The sequence below is a fragment of the Centroberyx gerrardi genome, chromosome 21 (assembly GCF_048128805.1).
Source record: "Centroberyx gerrardi isolate f3 chromosome 21, fCenGer3.hap1.cur.20231027, whole genome shotgun sequence".
Lineage (NCBI taxonomy): Eukaryota > Metazoa > Chordata > Actinopteri > Beryciformes > Berycidae > Centroberyx > Centroberyx gerrardi.
In genome coordinates, this window is record NC_136017.1 from 9209691 (window position 1) to 9229098 (window position 19408).

The 19408-nt window shown below is 43.0% G+C and overlaps 1 protein-coding gene across 1 annotated transcript in view; it reads right to left on the bottom strand.

Moving 5' to 3' along the window:
- Positions 1 to 15504, bottom strand: part of LOC139926196 (sodium/potassium-transporting ATPase subunit alpha-1) — a 32964-nt gene extending 17460 nt beyond the window's left edge. The window contains exons 1-2 of the mRNA XM_071917821.2: positions 15282 to 15504; positions 7 to 120 (exon numbers count right to left, since the gene is read on the bottom strand). Of these exons, the coding sequence (XP_071773922.1) occupies positions 7 to 120; positions 15282 to 15293 (126 nt within the window). The 5' untranslated portion in view covers positions 15294 to 15504. The remainder of the gene's footprint in view (positions 1 to 6; positions 121 to 15281) is intronic.
- Positions 15505 to 19408: the final 3904 nt, after the last annotated feature.

Sequence of the window (19408 nt, forward strand, 5' to 3'; positions counted from 1 at the left end):
ACTCACCATATCCACTTCCTTCTTCAGTTCATCCATATCCTTTTCTTTCTTCTTCCCCTTCCCTTTCTTCTTGCCTCCCTGCTCCGAGGTCGCAGCCAGCTCATACTGCTCACGTCCTTCCTGGAAACACAAGGGAGGGAAAGACGGGAGAAGAAAGAAAAATAAAAACAAGAGAGAGAACAAAGGAAAGTGTGAAGAGAGAAAGGAGAATGAAACAAAAATAAAAGAAGGTGAAGGTGAATGAAAGAAGAGAGACAGAAACATTGTTTAGTGACCCATATAAAAACCATTTAACAGATTAGCTGTGAATATCTCTCCCATACTTACAACTCACACTAACCTACCATTATCTTTAAAGGTGGCGATATGTGGATGATATTAGAGACGAGCAATATTGCCTTCAGCAGAGATGGAGACTGGCAACTGAGACAAAAAGATGGCCGATGAAGAATTATACCACAGGTGCTTTCAACCAGGCAATCCGATTGGTCAAAGTTGTTCTTTATTTGTTGCTATGCCGACTCCTGTGGCAACCAAGGAGCTAGTTAGCAATCTTTCTCGTTTTCTCTCGTTTCTGATTCTTATGTACTGCTTTAGAGCAAACGTTTCAGCCTATACACATTGGTAACCTTTGTATAAAAGCCACGATACACATGGGGATATTCTTAACTGTGATTATGGGAACTCCGGTGCTGCCGACGGTCCTCGGCCGTCCTCTAAGGTCCTGGGTTATCGCTACATTTGAGTATAATGACAATATAATGTTGGCCGTAATCGCTGGCAGAATTGCACTTCTCCATTACCTCTAAACGTTGCTCATGTGTCATGGCCTTTGGGGGGGCTGGGATACTTGGCAGCTCTGAAAGCAATTTAAACGGGCAATACTCGCAGCAACGCGTACCAAAGTGAGACACGGGGTCAAAGATCTATGTGTGATTAAAGCAGTAATGTTGTCCACCAGAACTGTCCAAAAAGTCGGGCCTGTGCATCATAGCCGTAAAAAAGGAGACAAAATTGTGTGATAAGACTGTTCTGGAAAACAGCATACAGACAATCCTATGAACGGACTTCTTTTTTGTAAAAAAGTGCTATTTTAAAAAGATGTGCAGGACAAAATAAGACTGAAGCTCCCAGTCTCCCCCCGGCCATGAAACAACGTTGTGAACCATTGTTTTAACAATTTGCAAAAACGTAAACTGCAATACAAATGTGAATCATATTCAAAGCCTCCCATCCACCCCCGGCCTCGAGCCGAAACTTTTAAGTCGAGTTGTGGAACTTTCTCTGAGTGGGAACAAACGAGACCATGCATAAGTAACGCGCTGACTAACGTTGAGGTGTGCCTGGTGCAACGTGAGCGTGTCTGACGATGACTCAAAATGCCAGAAGACATTTTGTCATCGTGCATCTTTTTAGGACCCCATCTGGGTCATTGCACTTTAGAACGGAGTAAACACGGCTAGCGTAAACCAGGAAAACCGTGGCCTAAATTGGGGAGACAAACTGCCATAAACCTAAACTGAGACGGTACATAAAAAAGGAATCACCTCTTAACTTGTCACATGCTGTTACGTTTTGGTATTGAGAGGCCTGTCAAACAGTTTGGGGGTTTGCGGACACCGATCCCATCTGTCACTGCACACAGCGCTGGAATGGGAACCACTTCTGGGGAGGATGTGGAGATGTTGTGAGGATATCTTTTTATACACCTTTTACCTTCCATCTTTCACTCCACCTTGATATTGCTTCACTTGACCAGTAGACTGGTTTATTATTTCAGGGTAACAATATTGACTACAAGACTAGACTACTACCAAAAAAAAAAAAAAAAAAAAGAAAGTCTTTCTCTCACACTGTTTTTGTTCCTGGACCCATTTTTTTTTTTTTTTCCTCTTCCCATTTTCTTCCATCTCAGGGTCTTTTTTTGTTTTTTACCCCTAGGTTTGTGTGTGTGACCCTATAAAGAGCAATAGTTTCATGCTACACTCTTATATTTACAACTATTATTTACACCAAGCCTGGCCCCAAACCCCCATTTTGGTGTTCATTGGTATTTTGAATATTCGGTATTCAATCTACAAGCAAAAGTCTAGAACAAGAGCATTATGCAGCCGCAGATAGGATAATAAAATTCACATCCACAACTGAACTGTTAATCTTTTCACCTCATGATGCTCATCGCTCATTAACCGCAAACTAAGTTTTCACAGATCAGCAGAATATTTTTCCAATCGATGGAAATCTACAAGACATTTAGCCATTGAAATAAAAAGTGCTCAAGGGATCAATCAAGTTAAAGAATGACACTTTGGCTGTCTGTGTCAATAATGACACCCAGGGGAGGAGAGCGTGTGTATGCGTGTGTGTGGTTTTGGGTAAATGGGGACTTAAGCACATTTCTTGCATGGTAAGGCAATTTCAGGGGCGTTGGGCAAAACAAAATTGAGCTGAATGACACACACGACTTTCGCAGTACAGGACGTCTGTCTCAGGCAAAAACACACAGAGTTTCATTCATGCCCTAACCCCTTCTCCAAACTTAACCTTACCCAATAAATACCTCCGCCATAAAAGAAGCTTGTTCCATTGTGTGGACTAATAAACTGGTCATTTTCTGGTAATCACATTTTGGGGACATTTTGTTAACTTTAACTGTCCAACCCTGATTTTCAAAACAAACCTTCCCTTCGTGGGGCGAAAAAGATTTTAAATGAACTGAGAATATTTAGAGTTTAGACCTGAAACACACAGAAACACACACACACATGTTAAGTCTCTCCACTGTGTCCTAATGAGATAATTTAAGTGATAAAAAAGAAGTCCTGACAAAGCAACACACACACACACTCCAGCAGCTACAGAAACATCTTCTCAATTTCGCCTCTCTCTTCGTCTGACTCTTTCTCTCTCCTCTGGCTTGACGTCCCCTATCATATCGTCAGACACTTTGGCAGAGAGAGTGTCAGTCTCTCTCTCCATCTCTCTTTTTCTGCCTCCCTCTCTCGTCCATCCACACACACCCCTCTCATTATCAGCTCTGCCACTGTAGCTGACAGAGCAACAAAGGCCCGGGCAAAGATTGTGTCTCCTAGACGGCTGTAACCCAGAGGGTGTGTGAGAGAGAGTGACAGAGGGAAAGTGAGAAAGAGAGAGAGAGAGAAAGAGAGATGGAGGGAGGGAGGGTTTGCTAGGGAAAGCCTGAAAATGTGAATATGTTTCTGCAAAAGAAGAAAAGTGTGCACTTAGTGTGTGCTAATCAGAGAGCAGGACCAGGTGTGTGAAAGAGAGAGTGTGTTTGTGTGTTAAAAGAGAGTGTGTGTGTGTGTGTGTGTGTGTGTGTGTGTGTGTGTGAGCGAGACATAGAGAAAGTGTGCTGGGCGGTAACAGGAGAGTGCAACACTAGAAGCCAACATCGATTAGCGGTTAGCTCTCATCTATAATTCAGCATGTACAGGGATCAGAGGTGTTAGCATGTTAGCAGAGACAGAGGGAGAAAGAGAAAGACAAACAGAGAGAGAGAGAGAGAGAGAGAGAGAGAGAGAGAGAGAGCGAGAGAGAGGGGCCACACAATCACCAAATGATTACTAATGAGCTACTTGTCCGCACGCAACACCAAACGGTGTAGCAGCCATTTTGAATCCCTTTTAGAAGGCAAAATTTGGACACAGAATGACCCAAGTGGAGGTCACACACACATCAACATGATTCCTTCTGTTGCACATATCCCTGGTCATGAAAATATGAAAACCAATATTGTATTTGAAGTGAATTAGCCCTTTAAAGATTCCCAGGGAGTTAGCAGAGCAGTGTGTGTGATCCCAGCACATGTTGTTGTTGTTGCTCCGGCCCCCTGGCTGGCTAAGCTGGGAAAACACCCAGCCTGGTTCTGGATCAGCGAGGCCAGATCTTGTCTTCTGGACCCCTGAGGGCCCCTGGGATTTTTTTGGCTTCATGCAAACACTTTAGAAGTTGTATAAAAGAGGGTGTGGGGGCTGTGGGCTTGTTTCTGGTAGGTCCTCACATAGCGATAACAGTACCAGTCTGTTTTATTGAGTCTTGATACCAAGACGAGACTACATTCACTGATTTTTGTCCTGCTGAAATGTAGCTACATATAGCATATCACTGAAATGGGAGGCCGTTCTTTACTGATTACAACGGTGATGGCAGGGCTGAGTATCAAGTTAAATTCAAGACTTTGGGTCCTTTGTACAGCCAGTTAGAATGAAATCTAACACCAATTTTTCAGTTCCAGACATCTTATCCAATTCTGGACACACACTCTCTAAAGTGATTTCAGGTCTTGGTGCATTTTTTCCCCAAGTTCCCAACCAAAAAGCAAGTGACGCAAAGTCATACATATTTATATCTATCGATATTTAGACACATAAAAACAATAAGTTATGAACTAATGAACCCTAGGGTTGGATTTTGGGCGATGGTGTTTTCATGTAGAGGATCCACAGTTAACAGTAATGAATATATGTGTGAAGAGTATTTAAAAAAGATTCAGTGGTGGTGATACTGGCTGAAAAATGAAACATTAGAGCCTTGAGTACCTAATCTACAATTTCCGCAGGTATCTGTAACATTGTGAAGGTGCAGGGAGGGTTAATATCGACGCAGAGGTGAACAGAACTGATAAGCTATCATCTGTTTGCAGGGATGGAATAAAAAGAATTAAGTAAAAATGACATTCAACTTAAAAGAAAACAAAACAAACAGGACATGATTAATTTATGAGAAACTTAAGTGAAAACAGTACAGGATGAATTTGTTATTGATTGTAATTCAACACCTTTAAGAAGGCCTTGAGTTTAGATAATATAATAAAAGACATTTTAAGACTTTTACAAGACCTGCAGATCATCAACACCCCTGAAGTACCCATTACCACAGGAAAGAACGTTTTCAAGGGTATTATGTAGGGATGCCCCGATAACGTTTTTTGACCTCGATCGCCAATCGTCGCCATATCTGCCGATACCGATCGGCCATAGATCGTTTTTTTGTTTTGTTATAGCAGCTGGTATAGCAGTATTATAGGTCAGTTTCCATTTTACATACATTTCATCCATCAAATTGAGTCCTGGTTAAAAAGTATCCACATTTTCTTTTTTTCTACCTCAATATTTACTTGATCATTATGTAAACAAAACCATGTGCGTTCTAGGTAGCGCAACATGATTTAGTGAGATAACCGAAGCACAAGACTCAGACTGTTGCCACTTGCCTGTGTTGTTGAGTCGAGTTAAATAAATGGAGACACCCTCCGAAGATATATATCCGTTTCTGTCTTTGTTTTTGTATAAGTGAATGTTCTTAAGAGAGAGAGAAATGAGACTTTTCAGTTGCCTCTCTGCTGTTAGGCTCTCGACCGTCGTCCAGTACGACGCGGACAGCGGTGCAGAGTGCAAACCATTATGTAAACAAACGCACATGGCATGCGATGAATTGATGCTAAATAAGCAGAGAATTAAATGAGGGGAAATAGCGGGCGTGACGGACTGTGACGTTACTGGTTGTCCATGAAGATTTGTGTTTTTAATTAACATGTAGCCTAAAGAAATATGAATTCAAGAAGTTCAAGAAGAGAAATGGCTCACGTGTTTTGCGTCATCGATCGGTTTTTGCGACTATAAAGCATTATCGGAATTCTCCGATCTCATATTTATACTGAATATCGGCCGATTCCGATTGCTGGCCGATCGATCGCGGCATCCCTAGTATTATGGCTTTTATACAGAGGTTACCAACACATGTACTGACTGAAAAGGCTGTTTTTACCTAAGTAAGATACACCAAAACAGAAGAAAACGAGAGAGATCACTTACTAGCTCATTGGTTACCAGAAGAGACTGCATAGCAACCAACAAAATCAGTATCTCCAGATCCAAATACCTCACATTTTAAGTATGCCACTTCAAGTACACTGAAAATCAATGGAGGCCAAGAAAAAAAACACCATTAACCAATTTCAGTGCTCATCATCCTCGGCTACAGACTCAAACTGTTCATATTCAAACAGTCAAACAAACTGCTGTTCTGGAAGGCTGCTCCCATGTTACACCACGGAGTTGTTTACTTCTGATTATAAAACCGGATAGTTCCGGTCCTTGATTATGATTGGCTGAAGCCGTTTTAAAATACTCTATAAACACACACCTGTGACAGCATCACATTAGTATTACTGCGCCAAACAAATTGTCTGTGTCTGCGTGTTGCTTGGCAACCATTCTGCTAAATGTGCTGAAGAACTACATTGCTTGGCGGAAGAATGATTATTTGTTATCAATAAATTATTGCATTTTTTTGTTGCTGTGTGTTTAGGGGGTTTTAGGGTTCTAACAACGCCCCTAGCTGTTCTAAAATCACTGTAAACCACGGCCTCTTGGGGCTTACTGCTTTAAAACAGCCGGCCTGACCTGCAGCACAGTCCCTCGTGTCTGCACTTGACATTTCCTTAAAAAGACTGAGCAAATTGGAAAGTCAAGTTGTCCGACTGAGCTGTCTCAAAGCGTGGCAGACTGAGATTTCTCCCTTTAGACCCGAGACAAACTTTTCTGTCTTCATCCGACTCTCTCTCTCTCTGTTTCTCCGTTGATCCAATCACAGCATTGGCTGCAGTAGCTTTGAGTTTCTACTGACTTCAAGTGACATTCAAGTCTTATTTGTCATCTCTGTCTTTGTCTTTGTGTGGGGATAAAGTCTCTGTGCAGTCACTTCATTTAATCCCCCTGAAAAAAGGTGTGTTGTCATTATAGTATTCCTTATTGAAACTACATTCTACCGCTAGCTACAGCCTAGCATGTTAGCTTGCAGTTAGCAGTATCCATTTATCTGAAATATGAAAGCAAACCACACTAGCAAGCAGTTTCTCTTTGATTTGCTGAATGCTAAATATCAAAATATCACATTATCGGGACATCATCTCGTCAGACTAACAGCAGGTAACCCTACACTATATTGTCACTGTGTAGCAGGCAGCACTGTGTGACATTTCCAATCAGACTATTCAGACTGGTGTTCAAGATCAACAACGTCACCCCAGCAGCAATTTGCCACAATCACAACAAAAAAATCTGTGATGATTTGGGAAATAAGGAAGGAGAAATGGACAGAAAGACAAAGTGATCGAGGAAGAAATGGATGTAAGGAGGAATAGATAGGAAGGAAGATAGAAAGGACGAGAGAAGTGGAACGGAGAAATGGAAGGATGCACTAGAGGAGAGAGAGAAAATGTCAGAAGTGGAGAGGCATTTGCTGCTCTGAAAAACAAACAAGACAACATAGTGACTAACAAACTGGTGTGGAATCTCTCACTGCCACACACACACACACACACACACTACTGGGCCCAGAACAATGGCCCTTTGTACCACTCACAAAGTCTGTATCAAAACACACAAACAACAGGAGAAAAGGCTGAGAAATCGTTTCATGTGACTGTTAAGACCACCGACACGTGGGCAACTTTTTTTTAGTCCAAGTAAAAACTCCTCTTGTTTGCAAAATAGCTTATCTGTGCGCCAAAATGTTCAATAAAGCTACAGAGCTTAGCTAAAACTGATCGCATGCAGATTACAGACTGGAACGTCATATTCAGTGATGTAATGGGAAAATAAGGTGGGCAAACCATGAACTCCACTGAATTACAATGAGACAAACACCCACAAGGAAGATAAAACATGTATTTTCAGGAGAGTAATATTGAACTTTCACCAAAACACCATATTTCCAGGTAACTTAGATCGGTTTGATAGCATTGACTTATGAGGTGAACTATGTGTGTCCATCATTGAGACCCATATTAGCTGAAAAGGGTGTGTAAAATATTGTGACTCTGGTTAGTTTACCTTACCGACACTACATTCCTTCTACAGGGGGCCCTTATGTGTTAAAAGAACGTATTCACCTGATGGTATTTTCCTCTCACGTTTTTTGGGAGTCAAACCCCAATGAGTCACTGATTCACTTTGAATTTTCCACCCCAGTTCAACCAATTCAGAAGGTATGTTCTCCTCTTCAAAGTCGCAGAATTAAAAAACACTTTTCATAAAAGGCTTAGTGTCTCATCTCTCCATCTTGAATGAGAATAAATGGATGAAATTAAAGAATGAAGGCTTTAAACATTAGCCAGTGAGAAGCGGTTTAAACTGTGATGTTGGGTAGATTTAAGTGTAAGTGAATGGGTCCTGGAGCAGCTGAACAGTGTGTGGGAACCTTCTCTACAGGCTGCAGCAGAGGCTACATGGCTTCTCTGGCAACGCTCAGAGGAGATCAGGAAACTGAATGACGGGTAATTGGATTTTTGTTGAGAATGGGAGGAGAGAGAGAGGGGGAGCTAGTGTGTGCATTTGAAGAACAGAGAGAGAGAGAGAGAGAGAGAGAAAGAGAAGCAAGGACATGTGTGAGAAGGAGAGAGAGAAGCTGTTCAAGTGAGAGAGTGAACAAATTTTGAATGAACAAGCGAGCTTCTACAGATAATGATAAAAAAGAAGAAAAAAAAAGCAACTCAACCAAGAGTTTCTGAACAGAGGAGGCCTCTCTCTCTCTCTCTCTCTCTCTCTCTTTCTCGCCTGAGAGAACAAGGCTCCTAAGGCTCAAACAAACATCAGAAGAGAGCGTTCGGTCAAGCGGCCGCATATTTTAAAGCACACACACACACTTTTCACAGGCGGACTTGAATTCCTATGAACAGTCATTCCCAGTGCCTGGGTCTTTTGCCAAATACACAAGCTGCCCATTCAACCATGCTGACACACACACACACACACACACACACACACACACACACACACACACTCACTCACTCACTCTCGCAGAGTCCTGGGACTTTGGCCGGTTGCTACCGGCGACCGTTGCCACACCTCTTGAGATATGTGAATGGACAGTCACATGTTTCAGCCCCTCCCCCTCCCTTCTCTCCTTCTTCCCGTCCCTTCCCCTCTCTCTCTCTCTCCATTCCTTCCCTTACACTCTCCCTCCCTCTCCCTCCTTGCCCCCACACGTTTCTCTCCCTCCTCCTTCCTTCCTTCCTTCATTTCCTCTAACTACCCCTTTCTGTTTGAAGAGAGAAAAGCAGTGTGTTAATTTACATGGGGCCGTGTTTAACACTCCCACCACGTCCTGAGCAACTTTCAGCATTCCCGAAACAGAACAAAAGCCGATGAATGAATCAATGCCTTTCCTTGTTTGAAACGTCGCAGGCACTTCATCGCTGCTGGGTTAAAGGGGAACACCACTCAAATGAAGAATTCACAAACTGTCACTGTCCCCAAGACTCTTTGCAACTCCAAATGTATTCTTTTACCATAATTGAAAGTTGTCATCATGACTCGAGTGTGGAAACTGTTCACTGACCACGAGACACAGCCACATCATTGACAATACACTGTAAGATGTAAAAAAAAACACATGGGAGTCAATGGAAATATCTTCACCCACTTTGACATACTGAACTAATGAATGGTCCAGTCTTACTGTCCTAGCTGAACAGATTACAAGAGAAAACTAACTCTCAAATGAACAATTCACAAAATTCAATCAATAGTGTTATGGATTTTCCTTGGGTTTTTATTAAGAGCCTTCAAAGAAAGCATTTCCTGTTGCGGTTGTTTACATACTGATCCCCATAGCAAAATTCTCTTTTCACTTTTCCCTTTCCAAGGAGAGGTCAAAGGTCAGGGTCAACCACAGAACAGCATCCTGGAACTGGAAGGGATCCAGCGTCTTGTCCAGGGACACTTCAGCAGGGCGGTTGCTTGTTGTCACAGGGTTGAATGTGGGCCTTCCTGCCTGAAGGATGGTCTCCCTGCTTAATATGCCACCCTGCTGCTAACACACAGCGATGGGGCCTTCGAGACGCACAGTTTTCATGAGCAAATACAAAGATGAACTTGAGTCCAGTCAGAAGCCCTCAGCAAAGAACAGGCAGGATTCAAATTCTTTTAAAAGCCTTGTGCAAGGACAAATTATCAATTTTATCAGGTATTGGAAGAGTTTAATTCCAAATTACCCCATATCCATTTGGTAAAACTAACTGAAATTCAGTCATTTTTCATAAATAAAAGTGTTACTATTTTGTTAGCAAAAGTCTTCAACCATATTCCAAAGTGTCAGTTTTATTCAAAAGGTGAATATCTCAAGTTTCAAGTTTATTTGTACATATATGACAAATAAACTTGAAACCTAAACTAATTTTGGAACTAAACTCTTAATTCCACATTGTCCTTTATGTGAGGAAAAAAAACACAACTCACTTAAGAGTTGAACAGGCAGCCTGGAGCTGCTCTAAAGACAGTGAATGGGAGTCTGACTTTGTGCACTAGAATGAATGAATCAGTCAACCAATGGCTCTTTTTTACTTCCTGGCCCTGGCCACACCTCCAACACACACGCTGCTAGAAGTTGCATCATTTCCCCAAGTGGGGGGAAAAACTGGACGTGTTTCACATGTATTTCTTGCAAATATTCAAAACACTTTGTGGTTTCTTGTTACATTATCAAATCACTGAAAATTTCCCTGCGCTTCAGAGAACAGCAACTAAATGCCCTTGTGCTTTTTCTAAGTATTCAAAATATATTCAAGCCGTCTGTTCCCCCCAGGTGCTACTGACTCCACTTTTGTGACATCAAGGTGGGCATGGCTCGCTTTTCTGAAATATTACATTCAGTTATCATGAGTCATATTGGGAAACTCAATTCAGGGAGGGATTATTGCAAAATGACAGGACAAGAAGTTCGCCTGGACTGTGCCATGTCTCTTGGAATGGAAATTTTTTATTAGTTCCTCATTTTAGACAGACAGGGCCAGAGAGCAAGACGGAGACAAAGAGGAGAGGAAAAACACTGAAAAGGGGGACACTGGAGCTTGTTTTTTTTATGCAGGCGCTCTACTTTTGCTGAGCAACAGGCTTGCAGTGAAAGTTCAAAGACTCGCCACAGAAAACAAATCGCACGGCTCAAGCTGCTTAACCAAACAGAGGCAAAGACAGAGAGCGAGAGAGAGCGAGTTGGCATGTGAACGAATGAGAGAAAGAGAGAGAAAGGGAGGGAGTCAGAAAGAAAAGCAGGGAGGGGAGGGGGAAAGAACGAGAGAAAGCAAGAGAAAGAGAGGGAAGGATAGAGAGAAAGATACCAAGAGATGCAGGGATAGCAGAGAGCGACAGAGCATGAGACAGGAAAAAAATAAGAGGAAAAAAGATGGAGAGAAAAGCCCACGGAGAGGCAAGAGGGTGGGAGGAACAATGAGAGAAAGGGAGTCAGAGATGGAGTGAGTGTGTGAAAGAGAGAGAGAAAGAGAGACAGAGAAAGAGTACGCTGTGTTCTGTCACAGGGATGGGGTGGCGTGTGACAAAAGCCCCGGTTAATACACAATGACTGCCAAGCGGAAAGAATGTTAAATCCTCAGAGAGAGAGAGGGAGAGAGAGAGAGGGAGAGAGAGAGAGGGAGAGAGAGAGAGGGATGGGGAGCAGAGAAAGAGAGGGAGAGAAAAAACAGGCACAAGAGATTGGGGAAAGAATGAGAGAGGGAAGCAGAGAGACAAACGGTTTGAAAGAATGGATGCGAGGAAGGGAAGCAGAGATGGAAAAAAGATGGAGAGAGAGAGAGAGAGAGAGAGAGAGAGAGAGAGAGAAAAGCCTCCCTGCGTAGTTTAAGGTGGGGAATGACAAAGTGAAAAATAACACGGTAGAGTCCACACTTGGAGAGAAGAAGCTTGGTTTTTCGGCTGATTTCTCAAGTTAGACATGGTCTGAAAGCAACAGTGTTACCATCTGCGGCCTTTAAGTTGAAAACTTTAAAAAATAAACACCTTGGTTGCCATTTATTGTCTCAACTGCCCATCAACATTGCCTCAAAATGTTGTCTATGTATTGGCTTTTACTCTCCCACAGCTGTCAATGAACCACTTGAAGCCTTCAGTCAAGGAACTGTGTAAACTTTGGAATTATTTGATCGACCAACAGCTTCAATAGACCCTCCAATTTGATGAGATTTTGCCCCATGGATCCCCATACTGGAGTATTTTTGTTTCTGTTGTTGGTTTAGTATTGAATTGCATAACTGTATGTGAAGAGATAATACTAGTGAGACTGAAATTCTCAGTTTCAATAGTCATCCTTGTACATCCTCCAAGTATGGTCATTTCTAAAGTATTACATTTTAGTGAAATTAAACTATTCCTTGTTTTGTTGAGGACCCCTGGACCCCTGCTCCAGGACCCCTGGGTGTCCACAGACCCCACTTTGGGAACCACTGCTCTTTATCACCAGAATGATCACAACCTCCACAATCTTCTAGAAATATACCACATAATCTTAAAATAATGACATTTGAAAACAGCCATCATCTGAAAAAGTCGACTTAACGGCGTTATCTGAAGGATGCATTTATGGTTAGTCTAAGAATACTTCTTCACAATTGAGTTTACTATCAATGCTTCAGTTTTGGGATTCAATAACAGCTTTTTCTGTTGGCTGAAGCCTCTGTAATTTTGTCAGTCAAAGGGGAAAGATTCTGAAATATGTTTTAAACGGATGAGTCTGGTAAGATTACGAAATACTCAGTTGACTTTACCTTGCTCTACATCTCTGACTGTGGTTTGGATAAGTGAAGTATTACTGCACTCGATCTTGCCTTCCAAATCAGCTGATGTGTCATATATTTGATAAGCTCTATGCCTAAACGATATCCATTTTGGAAAAACAAACAAAACATTACCCAAATATCATTATTCATCAGCTCTAGATGAATCCAGGGTATAAAAGTGTTTCATTTTGGCACCTGAGCACCTAAGTTATGCACTATCCTTTCCAAAGGATAATTTCTTTGAATGCTATTGTATCAATGAATGATGGATACTGCATTTGAAAAAAAGCAACAACTTTATTTGTCTGTTTTCAGCCCCACCCCACCCCCCGCCTCCCTCCCATCACCCCTCTCCCTCTCCTCTCGCAATGCGGCAACTGGTGCCTCTCCGATCCCCCCCTCTCCCCCCGTTCTCGCTCTCTCCACCTATCACTCCCCCGTCTCGCTCCTCTCCGTTCATTTGATTTTCTCTGTTTATTTCCCTGTGCCACAGATGTGATGAGAAACACAGAGAAGCAGTTAAGATTAGAAATGAATGGGAGCTGCATGTCCAAAAACACCTGGGGGAGGAAAAAATGAAAATCCCATCACTGCCAGTCTCTTCTCCTCATACCTGCGCTTCCCCCATTTCTTCTCAATCTGATTCCTGAATAAAAAAATAAAAAACTCTCATCCTCCTCTCCTCCCCCTCATCTCTCTCTCCTCTTCTCACTCCAAGAAAGCACTGTAGTGGCGATTATCTCTTCCAAGTCTAGCTATCCATCTGTGCCAGGAGTGAAATGTATTGGACAAGACGCAAAGAGCGCAAAAGGAGAGAAGAGGAGAGGAGAGGAGAGGAGGATGGGGGGGTTAGGAAAGGAAGGGAGAGAGGAGAGAGGAGATGGAGGGGTGCGATGGATGGGGGCAGGGCATGGCTTTCAACACATATGGCAAAAAAAAGAAAAAAGAAACACCAGCAGCCAAGGAGTTGAGAGAGAGAGAGAGAGAGAAGATCGAGAAGGCAATCGTACATGAGCGTCATGAAGAAAAGGAGGAAGGAAGCGAGACTGAATGAGCAATTCTGCTTCACATCTCCCGCCAGATCCCTCTCTCTCTCTCTCTCTATCCATCCCTCCATCTCTTGTAGGCTGAATCCATAATGAGTGTTTCTATTGTGCAGCATGGCAGGGCGTGGCGACTCTTCTGATATTGCATACAATACGGTTCAATATCATCCCATACAATTCATGTTTACGAAAAATAACAAGGCTGTCATTTCTAAAAATAATAGTAGAGTCTAAATCACTCTTATTTTGACATGACAGCCTCGGAATAATACAGAATCATCCCATAGAGTCATATGCTCAGTGGAAATAATGGTAGTCTATATTAATATTGGAGGAAAAGTGGACATGTGAATGAAATAAAGACCATACAACAGCTGTCAATGCATACAAGCTATAGCCCGCAAAGGGAAAGTGGTAGAGAGAGAGAGAGAGAGAGAGAGAGAGAGAGAGAGAGAGAGACAGAGAGAGAAGCCTGTAAGCCTACACAAAATCTCCTTATTCATGCTCAGTATAATACCCAAGCCTAGAGATGTCGTGGTAAATAAGAAGGTGGCAAAGCTATGAGCCTCCATAAGGCGAACACCCACCAATATAAACAAAAATCACTTTCAGAAGAGCATTAATTTAAGATTTTCCCACCTTCAAAACAGCCTATATTTGTCAGTTTGATGTCATTTTTACCAAGATGTATACTCTGAATTTGCATCATACACACTTATGTCTGCCTTGAAAGTGGGTAGACTCTATTTCCCAAATAAAAAGCTGGGTTTGTTGAGTTTAGATGGGGTTTATCTTCCACTACATCCCTGTCTTAGCCTAAGAGAACTGGTCGCAGTGCTCAAATTCTCCCAACAGAAGAAAAAAAAAAATGGGTTGGACTTTTTGACATATCCCTCCCACAGTGGCCAATATACAAAGTTTCCCCCCCAAAAAAGTACTACATTAAAAGATAAAATATTCAAAATATCAACCCTACACAAAGTGAGGAAAGTGGAGAGTCAACCCATAAAAACGTCTCTTCCTCAAAGGAACATCAATGGTGGAAGAGCCTCTTATATGTATCATGTTTTAACAAAAGTAACAGGACTGTATGCGTGTCAAGAGTGTATTTTCTCCCTTCGTTTTCCACTCAAATTAGACTAACAAGGGATTCAGACCATGAAATAACCCCCGCAGCCGTTCACACGGTTTTATTTGCACAGCTGCAACGATGTAACTAAAACTACCATTATACAAACTACAAACTTTGACAGTCGAAGCGTTTGAAAACATCCCGTTATGTAACCGGACACCGAGCCGTTTGAAAGGCACCGAGAAGCATCTTTGCGAGCGATGGAAGATGATTTTTGAGGAGTTACTTTCTCTGCCAAAGCCTGAATAAATTAGAAAGGTTAGTGTGTCCTGGGGGTTAAAACGCGGAAGTACCCAAACTACTTTCACACAGCAGGCATTTTGAGAGAAAGAGGAGGCTTTCTGGTTATCTTAACACACATGTGACCCCCCCTCCCCCTCGCCGGCGACAACATCGATTTAGTAAACCACTTGTTTGAATGGTAAAGTTTTATTCCACATATTCCGACCACCTATCCTAATAAGCGTCTGCCTAGGAACATTTACCAGAGAAAGAGAAATTTAATACTCACTCCTCTTCCCATGTTTGCTAGAGTGTAGACTTAAAAATCTTCCCAGTTCAAGTAAAAATTGAAAACAAAATCCACCTTAAAAGTATGTACAATTTAAAAAAAAACACAAAATTTTTAAAAATAAAAGCACTCCTGGATGTGCCCTTATTTTGTCGGGGTTTTTTTTTTCTTCCGCACGTGTCACTCCTCCAGGACACACATCCGAGCTCGCGAGCCGCCGCGGCAGACCCTCCAATACTTATAGACGGCGTTCCTTCCATTGTGACGTAGACGCCGTTTGCCATGGTAACCCCACGGATGGGGGCGGGGCGTCCACCATTATTGGGCGTTATTGCGTTTCTTTTTTTCAGTTCGCCATGCAACACACACACACACACACACACACACACACACACACACACACACACACACAGCACACATTATTCACCATGGATGCACAATAGCATGTTCACTGAAAAAATAACTATAGTAATCCTATAGTATTTTTAGAAGGATACTATACAGATATCACAGCAAAACTATAGGAATATTATAGGAAGATTATGATAATATCATAGGAGATAAAATATCATAATATAATCTCACTATTGCAGCCACAGACACACTTTAAGTCTCTATAACAGAATTATAGAAATATTATAGTGATTTTTTATTATGGTGTAGCGGAGACCAAACACACACACACACACACACACACACACACACACGTGTACATGCACAGCTGTGAGGCGCACACACGCACTCACACACAAACACACAGACAATGTGTTCTGCACACATTGCGTGACTCCCACCTGTTAATCCCTAGTGTTGCGACTTGAAACGATCTCAGGCTGTGACACTTTATTTTTTGCTTCTTTCATGGGGGTTAATCTGTATGGCGGTGTGACGAAACCCCGATATCAACCTGTCTATATTCTGTAAAGTCTGCTGTGAAAAGAGGCTCACCCCCGCCCAGACACACACACAGACACACGCACACACCCCTGATTCATGCACACCTCACCCAGCTAACAGCGAGGAGCGCAGACACCTTCCCTGCTGTTTTGACAAGATCGCTGTGCGCTGATGTAGCGGACGCCCGACTTCTGAACCCTCTGCTTTTGAGTCCAGGGCTTAAAAAGCAGATTCATCTCTCCCTGTGTTAACACTGCCACACAGCACCAGCACATTCCCGTTCCAACCAGGGACGCCCCCTTGGGATTCCACGACCCCTGACAAGATGTGACACAGTCCCCCCACCTCTCCTTTCTGAAGGCCCCCCTCTTGCCTGGGGCCCCCTGAAAGTATTCCCCCTTGTCCCCCCTCCCCAGTAGCGAAGCCTCTGCATAACATATTTTGGCTGTCTCCGCTGTCAATTGGGCTGTAAAATGATAAGACCTAATAACAGGCACAAAGAGGGGCAGCCTAGTTGTTAGAGACGCCCTCCTTCCACGGGACGGCCCAGGTTCGAGCCCCCATGTTGTCAAGCGTCAGCCCTGCTGAAGTGTCAAGACACTGAATCCCTCTGCAGCAGACCCTGACCTTTGACCTCCCAGTGGAGAGAGAGCAGGGAAAAAGAAAAAAGAATTTCCCTACAGGGATCAATAAAGTACCGCATTATTAAGAGACAAGTCGAAACGCTAGCTATTCATCCCAGGACATAAATGCAGGATTTAGTCTTTCATCCTTGGACCTAGACATTGTTGTATGTGAGTACACAAGTTTTAACCTTATATGCATCAGGAGGGGCTTTTGAACTTCATGTTTTATAGATTTTGAAGACAAGATAACTAGTAAATAAAGATCAGTAATTAGAAAATGCCAGTGAATTTGTAATTATTTAGTTTGAACTGAGGTGAGATCTTTTTCTATAAGCCTCTTGGGGGGTTTTGCCTGCACAAATTAGCAACTGCTCCCCTCTTCTTTCTGCGTTTTTCATCGTTGTATCTTATCAGTTTTTACTAAACCAGATTCCCTGGATTATGTTGACGTCCACAGCTTTAACCGGGTTTTATCATCCGGCTGTAACAGCGACCTCCTCAGCCGTGAAGCAGACCGAGCCGGCCTTTGGAGCGCCATGGCAGCCTGATAGGTAGACTGTGTCTCTCTGCGTCTGGCTCCCTGTGCATTCTAATAGGCCTTATCAGCGGCCTGGAGAGCACTCTGCACCAACTGACAAGATAAAACCGAGATAGATCAAACAACAACAGGCCCCATGTCACTGTCTGGCTTTGGCGTGACTGATGACATTTCATCTTTATCTGTCACTCACTCTCTCTCCAATTGTCTCTCTCTCTCTCTCTCTCTCTCTCACACACACACACACACACACACACTACCTTTTTCACATGCAATTCTGACCTGTATACATAGACCTGATTCACAGATGGACACACAGCAGCAAGCTCCGGCACTGTGGAGGAGTGTGTGTGTATGTGTGTGGGGGGTGAGTGTGTGTGTGTGTGTGTGTGTGTGTGTGTGTGTGTGTGTGTGTGTGTGTGTGTGTGTGTGTGTTTATATATATGTGCCTGTTTTCTATGTGTAGCCTATGTATTTTTTTTTTTTGTTGAAAAGTGCATTCACATCCATGCGGTGTGTGTGCAGCGTAGCATGCGTGCTGCCGGTGCGCGCTATAAATAGCCCAGATTTTATTTAGATGTTGGGGGGTGAGAGAGAGAGAGAGAGAGAGAGAGAGAGAGAGAGAGAGAGAGAGAGAGAGAGAGAGAGAGAGAGAGCTCTCAAATGAGTTGCCATAGCAACAGGCACGTTCCGGGGCCCTGCTTGTGAACGAAGGATGAAGGCATGATAATGTTAGTCTCTCTCTGTCTGCTTCTCTCTCTCTCTCTCTCCCTCCCCTCTTTGCATCTCCTCCTCTCTCTCCTTTTCTATTTCTCTCCACTCAGTTGAATTAATTTCAATTCAATTACTTTATTGGCATGACGATTTATCAGAAACAATATTGCCGAGGCGGTATACAAAACGACAATTTTCAGAACCCACAAACAAGCGTTTATACATTCGAACCATATTGAGATGATGAATTATTTGTGTTGAAACCACCAATCACAAACATCTATATCTTTCCTCTCTCCCTTTCTCTCTCTCCCCCCTTTTCTGTTTCCCTCTCTCTGCCTCTCTCTCTTTCTGTCCTTTTTCTCTCTCTGTCTCCCTACATCCTCCATTACTCCCCCTATCATCCTTGCTTCCCTGCTGTCTGTCTTACTCTAGCACCCTCTGGTGTAAAGGATATCACCTGTAAAGTTAGGTGGATAATAAACTGATTGGTTGGTTCATTGATTGATCGATTGAATTGATTTGCGTCCTGAATTGGAGAGAGCGTGTGCAGCCGTTTCACTGAGAACGCTGGCATATTCTGTCACACACACTGACACATTTACCTTTTTACTAGTAGGTGAGTGTCTCCCAAGTGTGTGCGAAGCTGGCCCTCTGTGATCAGGTGTGTGTAATGGGGTCCCCACACACACACACACACACACACAGAAGGTGTGTGTGTATGGAGGGTATAATAGCCAGGGTAAACACAAAGCAGATAGCACTAGAGTGGTCTCAGTTAATTTTCACTGAGGGTCTCTTTGCATTAGCGGCCAACAGAGCAATACATTGCAAACACCATTGTGGCAGACTGGCCCTTGAGATAATGGAGACACACATGAAATGCACACACACACACACACACACACACATTTAAAGGTAAAATCCAACCTAGTAAAGGACGCAGCAATATAGAGCCATAGAGCGAAGAGGACGCATCTAAAGGAGAGACAGAAAAAGCTAGTGCTTGATTTAATTTCCCATATGTGACAAATGCTGGAAGTGCTAACAAGTGTTGCATCTTGCAAGTGACTTGTTCGCTTTTTACGCAGCAGGCATTGCAGGTGATCCCACCGGTTGGTATATTCATAAAGTGTGTCTCTCTTTCAGTTAGTCACTCCAGTAAACGTCTGTGAAAGCAGGATTTCATAAGGCTCGTTTGCTCTGAGGGTGCAGAGTTTTCTGTCTATCTCGATCTTTGTTTTAAATTCTCTTCTGTGCCCTCCCTTTGAAATCTTCGTTCCTCCACCCCCCGCCTCCCCCCAGGGACCGAAGTTTGGGAAGCATCGATGTGGATGATCCCTCTATGAATG